Source organism: Alosa alosa, chromosome 2 (genome assembly GCF_017589495.1).
Source record: "Alosa alosa isolate M-15738 ecotype Scorff River chromosome 2, AALO_Geno_1.1, whole genome shotgun sequence".
Lineage (NCBI taxonomy): Eukaryota > Metazoa > Chordata > Actinopteri > Clupeiformes > Clupeidae > Alosa > Alosa alosa.
This window is the reverse complement of record NC_063190.1, coordinates 19,821,050-19,837,805: the sequence shown is the minus strand read 5'-3', so window position 1 is coordinate 19,837,805 and position 16,756 is coordinate 19,821,050. Positions and strand designations below refer to the sequence as shown.

The 16,756-nt window shown below is 45.8% G+C and overlaps 1 protein-coding gene across 2 annotated transcripts in view; it reads right to left on the bottom strand.

Moving 5' to 3' along the window:
• Nucleotides 1-15,406, bottom strand: part of ksr1a (kinase suppressor of ras 1a) — a 44,356-nt gene extending 28,950 nt beyond the window's left edge. For both annotated transcript variants that reach the window (XM_048237318.1, XM_048237319.1), the window contains exon 1: nucleotides 14,928-15,406. In XM_048237318.1, the coding sequence (XP_048093275.1) occupies nucleotides 14,928-15,137 (210 nt within the window). In that variant the 5' untranslated portion in view covers nucleotides 15,138-15,406. The remainder of the gene's footprint in view (nucleotides 1-14,927) is intronic.
• Nucleotides 15,407-16,756: the final 1,350 nt, after the last annotated feature.

Sequence of the window (16,756 nt, the reverse complement as noted above, 5' to 3'; positions counted from 1 at the left end):
ACATATCAAACACAAACATAGTTCTGATGAAATGTTCAAAAACATGCACACTTGCATTTATTTAACCAGATTCAACCAGCTTTTTGGCTCCTAAGTCAGGTCCATGGGACCAAGACCTTGTGTGTGTGTGTGTGTGTGTGTGTGTGTGTGAGCAGCACGTATTCAGATCTTTTTTGTTTTCAATAATAAACAAATGAAGGGAATGTTCTGAAGAGCTGCACCCAGATTCACTCCAAACAAACATGGCTGGATGATCCGATATGAATTTTCCAGCCCTGGTGTGTGTGTGTTGACCCAAGCAGCTTGAGCCGGGCGCTCAGCTGAGCCGCCTCCGACTGCTCTGGATCGCAGGACTGGGCTGGTTCTTTATCTCCTTCATTCTCTCTTCATTTTCTCCGATTCTTTCTCTCCCTTCTTCCCTTTCATGTTGACGACAGCGTTTGCGTGTGGACGCCTGGGTTATGTGTGTATGTGCATGTATTGGTGTGAGTGTGTGTGTGTGTGTGTGTCTAAGTGTATTATTGTGTGTGCATTACTGTGTGACTGTGTATTGGTGTGAGTGTGTGTGTGTGTGTGTGTGTGTGTGTGTCTAAGTGTATTATTGTGTGTGCATTACTGTGTGAGTGTGCTGACGCAGAATGGTCTGGTACCAGTCGGGCAGGTGAACCCCCGGCCCCTCCCCTCCCCTTTGGCCCCCGCTGAGATGGCTCCTTTCAAACGAGGCCGAGGCAGGCAGGCCGCTGACGCACGTCCAGCACCGTTACCATGAGGCTGTCGACCATAAAGCCAGTCATCCTTTTCACACCTCCATACTCTCTCCCTGCATCCCTCCCTCCTCTTTCTCTACCTCTCCCACCATAGCCCTCTCTATCTCTTGTGCTTTTTTTTTTCTCTCTTCTTTTATGTCTCTCTCCATTCATTTCTCTCTCTCTCCCTTTTTCTGCCTCCACTCACCCTCTCCCTCCAATTCCCCTTCTTTCTCTTCCTCCCTCTACTTTGGTATCCCCCTCTTTCTCTCTCTCTCTCTCTCTCTCTATTCTCTGCCCATCCTGCACTAGTCGCCACAGTAACAAGGGCGGGTGATGTTGTTAGTAGGCGTTCTCTCTGGGGGGGCGCAGGGGGGACACCACCCAGAACCTGTGTCACTACCTCCACCCAACCACTCACAGAGGGGAAAGAGCGCCACTTCCACAACCCCCACCCAAACACTTGCAGAGGTGGAAAAAAACAGCACCCAAAAAACTAGCACTTCTACCCTTCCCACAGGGAGGAGACACCACCCATACCCTCTGTTAGCACCGTCACCCCCACCCAAACACTCACAGAGGGAAAGAGTACCACCGTCACCCCCACCCAAACACTCACAGAGGGGATTATAGGGTAACACACGAGCACCTCCGCCCTCCTCCTCTGAACATACACACACTGTCATCAAACAAACTACCCCCCTGCATTCTGAAAGCAAGTTCAATAGATAGACAGATGGATAGACACATAATAAAACAGATAGAAATAGAGAGAGAGAGAGAGAGAGAGAGAGAGAGCAAGAGAGAGAGAGATGTTTTCCTCCTCTGGGTCTAAGTGTGTCTAATGAAGTGCCTCTCACCTCTCACCCTACTCTGGTATTTGCCCCGGCAGTCTATCACCTGCAGACGAGCAGCGTAGCGTACCACAGCGCAGCGTAGCGTACCACAGCACAGCGTAGCGTAGCGCACCACAGCACAGCGTAGCGCACCACAGCACAGCACAGCGAAGTGTTGCGCACCACACCACAGCGTAGCGTAGCGCACCACAGCACAGCGTAGCGTAGCGCACCACAGCACAGCGTAGCGCACCACAGCACAGCGTAGCGTAGTGCACCACAGCACAGCGTAGCGTAGCGCACCACAGCACAGCTTAGCGCACTGCAGCCCGGCGTAGAGTAGCGCACCACAGCACAGCGTAGCGCACCACAGCACAGCGTAGCGCACCACAGCACAGCGTAGCGTAGTGTGCACCACAGCACAGTGTAGCGTAGTGCACCACAGTGCCTGGCTGCTGTTAGCGCTCTCCTCCAGGTGAAGAGGCTCTCTCAAGAGCACACAGACTGAGTTAAAGGGCCTCTCATTTTCTCATTCTCTCCCTCTCTCATTCTCTCGTGCTCGCTCGCGGCCTTGGAGCCATTCAGCTTCATCACCAGTGCAGGATTCCTTTACACCTCTCACAACGGAGCCTCGGCCTGTTAAAGCACTTCAGTCATCGCGAACGCAGGTGCGGATGTGTGTGGGCCCGGAGCTGGGCCAGAGCGGGGCCACATGTGGGCTGACTGTTAGTGGCTGTCGGAGGTTTGTATGCAATGTCCTTCTGAGGGCCTCTCCAACTCCTGAGCGTCCATTATGCTGCGGTACAATGGGCTGAAGAGAGAGACGACCCTGAGAGGAGCCGCCAAGAGCCCGGCGGATCACTGGAGCCACCAGAAGAGTCACCCAAGCACTGTCCTCAGCTCACACACACACACAGTAATTTACACACACACACAATAATACACTCACAATAATACACTCACATACTCACACACTAATACACACACACTAGGGGTGTAAAGATTAACCGATTCATATCGGTATCCGTTTTTAACGTGTAAGATACGGCTACATCGATACGTGAAGCACCGTATCGGAAAAAAAACGAACCGGTCGTTATATCGATTTACTTGTTATGAATCGGTTAACAACCTTTTCTGCTCGCTCAGACTGTCAATTACGTTCCAAGCAGCGCGTTCATCCCACTTCCGGTTTTAAAATTATACGTGGTACAGAATTGTGGGTACTGCAGTTCGTTTTTGGTTACATTCACTGCTCAAAGTTGTCAAATGACCTCATTACCCATACATCTACTGCAACTTAAGCATGTAGCAACTTAAGCATGTGACAACTCGGTCGGCTTTTGTTTTTCGAAATCCAGCGCGAAATTAAACACTTATAGCATTCCTAAACAGCAACGATAGTCTGTAGCCTTCATCAAAGCCTTACCTTTGATGAAGGGATTTCCTTAATGTTAAATAATAATTTGGCCCTTGCTGCTAAAGCGATGCAGAAATTATTAGCCAATGATTTTGTTCATATTCACTCAGACTTGTGGCATTATAGGTTTCTGCATTAGGTCTACTGTTGGAACAAAATAAGCCCAGAGAGTTCATTGATTTGTAGGCCTATTTTATTCTTGTAGGGTAGGCTATATGAGAAAAGGCCAAGAGTTTCTTAAGCACTTTTATTTCGGTATTGTCTTACCTCAGCAAGGCTACAGCTCCATGAAAACAATCAGATATAACTCTATAAAATCTGTAAAGTCTATAAAAATGTATTTTTATGTTGTATTTGGCTGCTGTGTTTGACTGAAATGTCTTGACTATTATTTTTCATACAGTATATGAAACAAACCTCAGTTTAGATAATCATATTCACATTTTTTTTTTGCCTAATTGACAACCATGACCATGATAATTGATAATATAAAATTAATGTGCACCATGAGCAAATGATAAAAAATCTTTCAGAATGCTTTCCATTCTTGAACTGCATCGAATTGCATCGAATCGCATTGCATCGAATCGTACTGAATCGTTTTTTATAAACATGTATCTTTTCTTGTATCGAATCGTGCCCATGTATCTAGATGCGAATCTTACCATCTTTTACATGAGAGATTCACACCCCTAACACACACACAACACACAACACACACACACACACACACACACACACACACACACACACACACACACACGCGCGCGCGCGCGCGCACACGCATACACACACACACCTACTCTAATATATCTACAAACACATATACATATACACACACACACACACATACTCACTCAACTACTCCCACATATCTACGCGCACACACACACACACACACACACACACACACACACACACACGCACACAGTAGTTCTTCATAGCACTGGTCTTGTGTCTGTGGCAGCAGCTCAACAAAGGCCCTGAGCCTGCCAGGCAGCAGAGGCTCTCATGGACTCAAAGGCACTGGAAGAAGAGAGAAGGAGAAGAAGAGAGAGAGAGAGAGAGAGAGAGAGAGAGAGAAGGAGAGGGAGAGAGAGAGAGAGGTAGTTGAAGAGAGAGAGAGAGAGAGATTAGGAGAGGGAGAGAGAAGGAGAGAGAGGGAGAGAGAGAGAGATAGAGAGAGAGAGAGGAAAGAGGGAGAGAGAGAGAGGTAGATGGAGAGGAGGGTTCTGCAGCAAGTGCAGGGGTCAATCAAGTGGGCGGCAAGGGCACTGCACCCGGGCACTACTAGCCGTTAGCAGCATTAGCATCACATTAGCTCCCGGACACCTTATGGCACGCTATGCCACGCGTTTCCACTGCCTTTACATGAAACAAACGGCCACGAGCTACATGCTAATTGCACACACAACAGGCACGCTCTAGATGTCTGCAGATTCAGCCAGTACTGCTTTCAGGCCAGTGGAAGAGATAGTTTGTTTACTGTATGTCAGCGAAGTGCATTTTCCTTGTTTCATCATAATTCTCTGTTTGTCTGTCTCAATCTGTTTAGAGGAAATCCTCTTTTTGTCCTCCACTGATAAGGTCTGCTTAACCAATCAGACTTTTTTCGGTCTTTGCTCGACCTTTATATCCGCTGGACCCATCTGACCTTCTCCATGAACCAATGAGAGGCCGTCCCCAGCAGCCTGGGGACTGTGCAGAGGGCAAGGTGAACTGATAAAGTCGGGTTCCTGAACCCTGTCTATTGACTTTTAAAAACTCTTTCAAAACAGCTGCAGTTGACCCACAACACAAACACCAGGACCTATATTTTCTGCTATATGCCACAATCACAACAAGAAAGCATCCATCTACAGTGCAGTCGTGGTTGTATTTTATGGTATTTTCTGTGGTTTAGAGATGATGTTGTCGACTGCCATCAACCATCATATCAACTGACTATGACATTACAAATATGTTTGTGTTTTTTTTTTGTTGTGGAATTTTAAGAGAATTTTCTTAATTCTTCTCTGATAACATCTTCAACTTACTGAGAAATCCAGTTTGGAGATGAAGGGACCTTCCAGAGCATTTTTGTAGTCTAAAGGAACTTACCAAATAGGTACCATTTGTTAAGGATTGGCTTTAACACAGTACAGAATTGATCAAAGTCTTGAGAGAACTTTGTAAAGGACAGAAAACATGAACTCTGAAACGAGACGCATGCCTAGATGGACTTGACACTGATCAAGAACCAAAGAAAAGGGGAAATGTTTTTAAAGTTCTTAATCGTGCTGCGCAACTTCAAAAGGGGGGCCTGTCTGCTACTTCCTGTTTCGTAACCATTAGCTGTTTCTGCAGCCGCATGGGGCCCTTCTGCTGGCATTGATTTTGGGGCGACTCCAGTGGCTGACGCCGACCACAGAGGCTGTGATTGTGTTCCGCTGGGCTCCACTGGCATGGACATGTGGAACGAAAATATGACACAACGTGAACGCAACAGAGCAGGGAGGGCCAAGTGGCTCGGATTATGCATGGAGTTACAGGGTGCCTCTCTTGGGAGTCTTATTATGGTGCTCAGATCTAGAGGTACGCAAAGGGTGGGAGAGGGGCCCTGGAACATGCATAGACTCCACAGACACAGACAGGTTGGATTTTCTAAGAGCCCAACATGTCTTGCATTCCACCCTGTTCAGAAGTGAAAAGGCAATCAGAAGAGTCATTGTGATAAATTGGTCCTCAACTAAGAACTTTCAGGGAACATCCTGTTAAAAACTTTGGACGTAAAAACTGGTCATTTCTGGACTCAATCCACTGCACCGATGAGAACTCTCTGCACTCATGACATTCTATTGTAGATAAAGACCCTGCTGCACCCCCATAACTCAGCTTGCACAGCACAATGCCACTTATGTCTTACAGAGTTACAGAGACATTTTCAAAGTCCTACAGAGGGAACTCACTGATGCCACTGCAGTTCATTGTTTTTTGTATGTTGTTTTTTTTTTAAAAAAAAGGCTAAATGAATCCATATAAAATAGCACTTTTTCACTGTTTCGGCTCAAGTGAGGGTTCAAAGAAGCCTCCTTCCTTCCTCTTTCCTGATCTGGCTAGGTTGAGCATGAGATATACTATTAAACTACAGCGTATTCACAGCTATGGTACTCCTGCTGTGAATCACATCTAGACACATGCATGCACGCATGCACACACACACACACACACACACACACACACACACACACACACACACACACACACACACACACACAGACACATACACACACACATAAACACAGCCCAAGCAGGCAAGCTGTAAATCTTATGTATACTCATACACACAGATACACACTTGGCAGACATACTGTGAATCACATGCAGACATATTCACACAATACACACACAAATCAATATGCTTGCGCACACACACGCACGCACACACACAAGCACACCCGCACACACACACGCGCACGCACGCACACGCACACGCACACACACACGCACACACACACACACACACACACACACACACACACCAGGTAGACAGAATCACAGACGCTGCACTGAGAACAATACACTGGTGCAAGTGTGACGTCAGGTTGCTTGGCAACCTCACTCCTGGGTCGACCAGAGCGTTTTTTTTCCTTCTTTTTTTTTTAAAGGAAGTGGGATTTTCCCACTAACAAAACCGAGATAGGAGGACGTGCTCGCACCAAAAACACCAAACAATAATATCAGTCATGTTCAAGCCACAGCAAAACACACACACACACGACACGTCCTGGTGAAACATTATCCTCAAAACATTCACGTCAATCTGCCTCTGTCCACTGTCCACACTCTGTCCACACACCACATGAACTAGAATATCAGGGAAGGACAGATGCACACCAGCTTAACCCTCAGGACATTCTAATGATACAAGTTCATTTAGATTGAGAATGATCCACCTGCTAGGGAAGTGAGCCTGAGGTCTGGGGGGGTGGGGCGGGCTGCAACTGCCCTGAGTTTATTAGTACGCTAGATCTGTTTGTTATGGTGACTCTCAAAGACCAGAAAGGGGCCAGGGTGTGTGTGTATGTGTGTGTGACTGCCATGGAAACGCGTCCACGTTGAAAAAGAACTTACAGACGGTTGTGCTCAAATTTACCTGTTTTGCACAAACTATGAAACACAATGTGGCTCTCAATGACTTTACTATTTTAAAAATATTTCTGTCTCTCAAAGCTTGTACTCCTGGGATTCCGTATAAAAAAAGATTAGCCCCCACCCAATAAATCAAGCATCTCTGCTCATAACATTATCCAGGACTTTCCTTAGCTCTGTCCCTCTTCCCCAATATAATTAGCATTTCTCTAGGTCATTTCTATTCTCACCTCTGGCCTAAAGCGCCCATTCCCATGGTTTGCCATCTATGTCAAATACAGAATCAAATTTGTATATTTTTTGGGCATTTTTGACTTTATTATGATAGGACAGTTAAAGATTGACAGGAGGTGAGAGAGATGGGGTATACTTGATTTATTACATTTATATTATTTACATGTTATATTTATTATTATTGTGAATATTTTGAGAGCCTGTATGATGTATAGTGTGGTGTTGCATGCAGGCTAATGTTACACTGCATACAAACACAAACCCTTTTCCTTATCTCAGAACACCTGTGCACTACCCATGAGAATGCTGAGACACTACCAGAACCATTCAGGGCTTAAAACAATGAAAATGTCTGTGCCTGAAGTTATCCAACATTTATGAGGACATCATACATACTGTGGTTCCAAATCTTAAACGTACCGGCTCACGCCTGAATTCAGGCACAGTGCCTGAACACTAACCTGTTGAGGAGCACGGTCACAATATGTGATTAGAATGTTCGCGAACTGAGAGTTTCGCACTATGATGTGACAATGATTTTCCCCATAGACTGTATTTAGAACATTGAAACTATAGAACGTTTGCGTAGAATTCTAAAAGGAACCAGGACAATAATTCACTCAACACTTTAAGCCTCATGCTAATGTGCAGGAAAGCAGCAACAAAAGGGTCTGGTTGACCATGGGCAGTGTAGTGTCTGTAAAACAACACACATCTGTGTGTAAATAACCTAGGTTTTCCTAATTTGCCAGTCATGCCCCTGTAAACAAACAAACAAACAAACACAATAACAAGTGAGGCCTGTAGCCTGTGCGTGCTGCATTTGGAGTGGCCACAGGAGGTGTCGTGTACTGGTGAGTAAGGGTGTCCTGGCGCGAGGCGGGAATGGAAAAGTTGAGTCACACGTTGCTGCTGCTGCTGCTGCCGCCACTAGCGCTCTTGCTACCGCTACCGTCTGCTGCCTGGCCTTTCTGTGGGGTTGGCACGAGCACCGATGACGCAGGCCAAACACACAATGGCCCACTAACCCCTCTCCCAGGCAGACAGGCAGGCATACACACACACTACACCCACCTGGAGCGAGCGATGGATTAGCATCCTCATTTATCAACAGGAATCGCTAACGCTAATGGTAATAAATAAGCAAATGGGAGCAGCAGCTCCGTTTTCCCTTCAATGGGGACTCAACTCAATTCAGTTTGGAGGCCCACTGTAATCAGCCAATCATCTGAGCCATACTGGTCTCTTTAACAAGTCAAAGGGAGAAGCAGATTCTTTCTCTTTACGACTAGAAAATGTACCACTTACTTGCAACCTATATGATATGATAAATGTCATGCAATATAATGCAATATGTTTTCATATTCTATTGTATCATATCTCATATCACATTAAAATATTACAAATGTATTTAATTTACAAAATGTTCTATTTTCCACAGAGGAGAGGCTCACTGTAGAATGGAGGTCTTTGAGAGACGTGCTATCCGCCAGCACAGTCGTCTCCAGGGTAACGGGCAGATGCTAACGGGCATTCTGCCCCAGGGTTCTTGCCCCCTTGGTTCTTGCCCCATGGTTCCTGTCCCCTAGTTCCTGCCCCAAGGTTCCTGTTCACTAATGCAGTGGAGCAGCAGAGCTCTGGGCAGGGCTGAGCAGCGTGGGTTGCTGCCCCATCTTCCCTCACGAAAACAGCCTCAGTGCAGGATGACATGAACATTACCAGATTACACCCACACACAGATATCCAGCCACACATAAACAGACACACACACACACACACACACACACACACACACACACAGAATCGCTCACTTGTACACAAACACACACACACACAGAACCACTCAAACACACACACACACACACACCCACACACACATCACAGAACCCTAGCTCATACAAACACACACACACACACAGTCACACAAACACTGATCTCAGATTAGTGCACCGGCTGGAAGGCCTGAGACATATTCAGTGATCATGAGGAGGAGTGTGTGTGTGTGTGTGTGTGTGTGTGTGTGTGTGTGTGTGTGTGTGTGTGTGTGTGTGTGGATAGCAGAGGAGCTCAGACCTGGACCCACAGCTGAATTCAAGCCCTGCATCCAACATCCTGCAGCTCGCTTACGTTACGTTGTGCTCCCCTTCTGAGTTACAACGACATGCAGAGTCATGTCATGTCATCTCATCTCACATCATCCTGAACTGACAGACATACAGGTCAAAGAGACACCATTCTATTCTTCCTCAGTTATGAACACTGACAGTATATGACTTCTCTGGAACTGTGTGTGTGTGATGCTGTAAAATAACAAATCGTGTGATGGACACAGACTACAGTCAAAATGTTCTGAATTTCAGCAACAGCATCCACTGAGAAATACAAATCCAATTCCATTCACATCAGGCTTCTCCCTCTCCAACTAGATGCATGGTGCAAGTGTGATGACGAACCACACCACCTCTCATATTCAATGCACACAATTCCATTTCAAAAAGAGTCCAGACCTTTCATGAGATGCCCTCAATGTTCTAATCTTCATCATCAGTCCAGACCAGACCTTCCATGAGAGGCCCTCAATGTTCTAACCTCCAGGTGTGTGTGTGGTGGGGGTAAAGGAGGTGTGTGTGTGAGGGTGGGGGTAGAGGAGGTGTGTGTGTGGTGGGGGTAGAGGAGGTGTGTGTGTGAGGGTGGGGGTAGAGGAGGTGTGTGTGTGTGTGTGTGGTGGGGTAGAGGATGTGCATGTATGTGTGTGTGTGTGTGTGTGTGTGTGTGTGTGTGTGTGTGTGTGTGTGTGTGTGTGTGTGTGTGTGTGTGTGTGTGTGTGGGTGGGGGTAAAGGAGGTGTGTGTGTGAGGGTGGGGTTAGAGGAGGTGTGTGTGTGTGTGTGTGTGTGTGTGTGTGTGTGTGTCTGTGTGTGTGGTGTGGGTAGAGGAGATGTGTGTGTGTGTGGTAGGGTGAGGGTGAGGGTAGAGGAGGTGTGTGTGTGTGTGTGTGTGTGTGTGTGTGTGTGGTGGGGGGTGAGAGTGCGGGTAGAGGAGGTGTGTGTGTAGGGGGAGCACAGCATGAGCATCAAGTCCAAGGCTTTTATATGAAATGAACCTGTGTGTGTACTGAGCTGTGTGTGTGTATGTGCAGTGTGTGTGCACGGAGCTGTGTGTGTATGTGCACCGTCTGTGCACGGAGCTGTGTGTATATGTGCACTGTGTGTGTATGCGCAGTGTGTGTGTATGTGCAGTGTGTGTGCATGGGGCTGTGTGTGTATTTGCACTGTGTGTGTATGTGCAGTGTGTGTGTATGTGCAGTGTGTGTGCATGGGGCTGTGTGTGCATGTGCACTGTGTGTGTATGTGCACTGTGTGTGTATGTGCAGTGTGTGTGCACAGAGCTGTGTGTGTATGTGCACTGTGTGTATGTGCAGTGTGTGTGTATGTGCAGTGTGTGTGCATGTGCAGTGTGTGTGCACATGGCTGTGTGTGTATGTGCAGGCCCTTGTCTGTGCCTTGCAACCAGACCAGACAGATACAGCCAGCTGACTGGCTCTCTCCTCGCCTTCTCCCCACCCCTTCTGTCTGCATCACCATTCTCTCTCTCCCTCCCTCCATCTCTCTCTATCACTCTCTCCCTCTCTGTCTACCTCATTCTATATCTCTCTCCCCCCTTTCCCTCCCTCTCCTTCTGTCTCTACCTCTCTCTGTCTATCTCTCTCCCCCTCTCTCTCTCTCTCCAACCTCCCCCCTCTCTCTCTGTCTCTTCCTCTCTCTCCATTCCTCTCTCTCCCCTCTCTCTTTTCCTCCCTCTCTCTGTCTCTCCCTCCCTCCCTTTCTCTGTCTCTCTCAGCGTGTGCAGCCTCCTCCTCGCACGTCATTTGATTTTCTTATTTAACAACCAACCCTGTAAATGCGTAGGAAGAAAGACGGCTAAATATAGACGCAGCCATAATAGCATCCACACGACCGCAAACTCTCTCCATCTCTCGCCCCCCTCTCTCTCCATCTCTCCCTCTCTCCACCCCCCCCTCTCTTTCTCTCCCCACCACAGAGGCACAATGGAAGAGACGCATTGACAACACACTTACTACCTGCCCAGGCCACAACTGTTACCTGACAAGAACAACAACCATGTCTGATGATGGCAGAGGGTATGCAAGACTTTAGTTCATTTGCAATACAAGGCAAAAAAAGGACACACCACAATCACATTAATTACAATCACACTTAACACTCCAAACTAGGTCAGGGTGACACCGCTGGTTTTTAGACATAAAACCCTTTTGTTCTTTATTGTGTAGATTTACATGGCAGGTTTTTGTGCTTTTGGCATTAGAAAATGTTACCATTTGAAGTGGATGCAGCACATTACAATGGTAGTGAATGAAGAACAGGAGCACCCATACAGAGCCTAGTCTTTTACATGGTAGACTACCACATCTCTTTTCATGTTGCTGACTAGTGCTACACATCTCTAAGAGCGAGGTCAAAACGGATATCTGTAGCGGAGAGGGGTTTTTTTTCTTCCCAACTCCATTCCATAAAGAACCCTCCGAGCTCAAGGACGAGCGGCGAAGAGAGAAATATGAAGAGAGGGAGCGAAAAACTCCAATTCAGCAGCAACAGCTTGAAATGAACAGCGAGGAAACGCGGCGACAATAGACCGGTGAACAAGAAAAAGAAGCAGAGAGAGAGAGAGATGTGGAGGACAAATGTAATAGAAAGGCAAGAGAGAAAGAGAGAGAGGGAGAGAGAGAGCTAGTCTTGAGGTTCACACTAGACTCAGATTAGCTTGAAAAGCTGAAGCACCACCTTGCAGCACTTCACTTGGAGAGCAGTGAGGAGCAAGCTGAGCTCCATTATCTGGTGGCCATGCAGGCAGGCCATGCAGGCCGGCCGTTACGGGCAGCAGCAGCAGTAGAAGTAGCCAGCGTGCACAGAATGAAGCGGCTTGGAGAGCGCGCGCTATAAAAAAACAACCATGAAGAGGTGTCATAAAGGCTCGTCAGGGAGAAAAGAGGCCGACAGGAGTTCAAGCCGCTCAAGCCGCGTGCACGTGCGGCTCTGGCGCACACGATACTGGGCCTCGACACAGGAAAGAGCCTGCCTGGCGTCACCACAACCAACCACCACCACCACAACCACCAGCAGCAGCAGCAGCAGTAAGGCTGACAGCCACTTCAGCTGTTGTTGTCGGGCACAGGATATTAAAGAGCCATTAGTGGCCGTGTAATATAAATTGACAATTGGCCATTGACATGTTCCACTCTGCTGTGTTGAGTGGTCCTCAGTCACGGCGGCCGGCTCAGCTCGGCTCGGCAGACTGCTGGTAGCACCACTGGCCAGCCAGACGGCACTCTCCTCTCATCTCATGTGAGCACAGAGATGAGTAGCGCAGAGCAGAACAGTACTGCCTGCCTGGCTGCCCGCAAGCCTACTTTTGCAAGCTAAGCATTTATCGGGAGTGATTTGTTGAAATACACATTCCATTACATTTCGACTGTGCTAAATGTCTTGCTCACATGAGTGTTGGAAACCACAACGTTTTGTTGTTGTTGTTGTTGTTGGTGGTGGTGGGGTTTTTTCGCTGGATTTTTGCTTCTATTTTATTTTTTGCAGTCAAATGCTGATGTTTAGAGTAAAACACCTTTTTTTATAATTGCATTACATTCTTCCTTGCAATGGGACAGAACGACAGACCTGGTGGAGACATTTCATGTATTTTACCAATGGAACGCCTGTATGCAGTACCAACTCTGCACAATAAACCCCAGATAAGTAGCACCAGCACAGCTGGAGAAAAATAGCATATTGAAAACACCACCTCAGATAGTGTAGCTCCCTCCAGAGCAGACATGGTGAGAATCTGTCCTGAGCCTTTCCAGTCAGATCCCATGTGAGATGTGGCCTTTTTAGCTACCACGTTTGTCAGCAATATGACAGGTAAAATGGAGGAAAATGGACATAACTCTGTGATAATATTGGGTAATTGGTGTGTGTGTGTTTGTGTGTGTGTGTGTATGTGTGTGGTTGCTGGGGGTTAAGGGGAAAAACAAGGAGAAACCCATACAAAGACCTCAGCTGGCAGACCACAATGTCAGACAATGAAAGGCATATTTTACAACCAAGTCGATCAGCCTTCGCCTTATCAGTCATGTTTTATATCAACAGTGGTGCACAACAACAAACTGACGTTACTGGGCCATGGCACATGGAGGTCATCTAACCAACAGGACATGGTTAACGACCTATTAATTTACCAAAGAGGAGAAAACAAAGCTACCAGTAGCCTACCTACACTTCACACTCGTATGTGACAAGTGCAATCTGGACGGGTCAATTTGGATTATCACGATTTATGACACAAGCTATGAGAATTGGAAAGCGTGCATAGTCTAACACAATTATTACACAAAAGACGTGATTGCCTAATACGGCAAACAAAGCGTGTTCTGACATCTAAAAATAAATGCAAGATGTGCTATATTGGTTAGGAGGCTATACAACGCCGAGGTCTAGATGTCCCTCAGAACATACAGACAAGGGTCAATCGCCATATTTAGACGTAGATGGAACAGACTGTTTGATATAGGTTATCAAGAACCATGCCATAACATTTAAGAACATATGAAATATCCAGCAGCAACATTTAAGTCTCCATTAAATAGTACACTTCATACGGACTCCACTTTAAAGCAAAAAACAAAAAGAAATTGTGACAGACATGCTAAATGTGAGTCTAGCGTGTTGCTGGCTGATGTCAAATTATATAGGCTAGCGCGTTGCCTCTGCCATCGCGGTGGTCCTCAATGCGGGCCATCACCCTATGCGCAAACTACTCATCCATCAGAATGGTTTGCACAGGCCACCACGTCATCCGATACACGATTGTATTGATTTCTCATAAATTATCTCTACAGGTGCACCAGATTGTTAGCCGTTTAAGGCGGGGTACGCATATTGACACTTCGGCCTTAATGCGTGGGGGACTTCAATAGCTTTTGCAACTCCAATCGAGAAAACCAATAAAATCACTCACAATATGTTGATGTGTGGACTATTTATTTGTCTTTTTCTACAATACTTTGGTTCATTGATGCAGATGATTTAAACTGAAAATGGTCTAAAACAGGGACAATTAGCGCGCAGATTGCAGCATAGCCGTCCACGGGATGGACAAAGATTTCAAAATACGCAGTCTAATGCTGCAAAATATCCGGGGGTTACCGCCAAATATTACACCTACTGTAGAGAAAGAGGTCAAAATAACAACCTCATCAAACGCTAGTATTTCTATTTATAGCCTTTGAGCATCAATAGGATAGGTGTCCAGTGTGAGATCCATATAAATAAATTCACATTTACATATATTATTGTCAGTACGTTGTATGCCACCGTGGAGCACAACCCACACAACTGTATACTGCAAAAATAGGAAGAGACGGATGAGGCGATACCCTTAAAGCAACCAGGGAGAGAGAGAGATAGCCTGCAGCCCATCACTGTAGCGAACGCCTGCATGACACTGCATTTTGGCTTGCTATTTTTAAACATTCTCTGCGTTATAATTACCTCTAAAGTGCGTATTTCTTGCTGGGTGAGATCGTTGGACGCCGCGCATTTGGTCCGGAGCCCTTGTAAACTGGAGATGGAGATTTCGATCATGTTCTGGATGAGTTCGCATTGGTGTAGCGCGGCCATCGCTGCGCCGCCGCTACTATCCCTCTCCGACTGTTCATCACTTTCGACCATCTTTCCACCTTTATCAGACACACTATCCATTCCTCGGCATTAGGCACGTCTTGTGTGGGTAGATATAAACTGCAAATAACAGAATGCACATGCACTGACTACTGTAGTCAAACACGGCAGAATGCAGCTTTGCCCAAACGACGATAACCTAAATTAATATTAGGCAAAGCAGAGAGAGCAAATCAAAGATAATCTGGTACAAAGCAACCCAACTCCAACGGTGCTGATTTAACAGCGCAGTTGGGTCGTGTGGATTGCTCACTCTGCTGAGAGACTCCTATCTCTTCTTTCCTGGCAGCTCTCACATAGGGTTTTAGCGTCTGTCAGCTGTTAGAAACATCACGGAACGCTGCATGTTGGGATATGTAGTTCTTGCGCAATGTATTGTTAGCTGCGTTGTTTATGTACTGATGTGTCATGATGTTCGTTTACATCAAGAGTATATAAAAACATGTTGCCAAACGTTTATATTTGTATATGAGTCTATATGAGTCTAATGTGCTGGGACCTTCACAAATCAACCAATTATACACGGGACGAGATTGCATGGTGAGCTATGGTCATTGTCTTGAGACAAAATGATAGCCTATGTTTAGGTCTAGACTCTTTCTTTACTAATTGAAATGGTGAAGTTCAGAATACCACAAAATAATGTTGCATCTTAAATTCACAGTTTTGGTCTATAATTATGCAATAGTAGTAGGCTAAACCAATTGATCCGAATTATTTAAAAAAAGCGTACATTTAGCACAATTCTGACATCAAAACCACATATCAATTAGCCTATGTTCACTATAGGTCACAGGCACATGTGGCCAACCTCTAAACCATCAGTGACATACAGGTGCATTATGCAGAGCAGCCTGCAGCATATGCCATTGAGAAATGGTCCCAGCATGTGCACCTAAATTAAAGTATTTGAAACCCTGAATGGCTAAAAATGCTAGTTATTTTACTATACTAGTTATTTTCTGTACATTTTATATATTTTTTACAGACCAATTCTTCACTCATTTAATGGAACATTCCTTAAAATAACAGGATGTACTCTGAAATGTCCAAATATTCACTTGTCAATATTATAAACACGTTCTGGCAAATTTCATGTCCTGTCGTAAAGACTCATGTCTCAAGTGTCAGTCTCATGTCCACAAACTGGAATGTTCTTGACAGTGTTACACCATGACATCTTAATAGTTTGTGACAGGGTTTTATGGCAGCTAAAGCTAAGAGAGCAGTCATAACGATTAACTATTTATAATTTAGTAATAATATATATTGTAAACTATATAACTATACAAAAGATATCAATAACTATAATGATAATGGTACCATGACCCTGTCAGACCACTGCACCGTGGCAATCATTAACTAAGAAGTACTAGAATTAGAACTAAGAACTACTAGGGACCTGTCATGACCCCTTTATGACATGCTCATGACGGTCTTGTGACACATAGGGGCTATTTATCTTCTCTGTTTGTTTAAAACTTTGAAATGACCTAGAACCAGCAACAGAGTGTGAAGACATAATGTCCAAAACACCTGTGTTCTGTGTTGTCCAGATATCCACTAAAGTTAGCGTGATAACCAGCTAGACACAGGCCACACCTCACTGTATCAGATACAATACAAGTCAACAGAGCAGT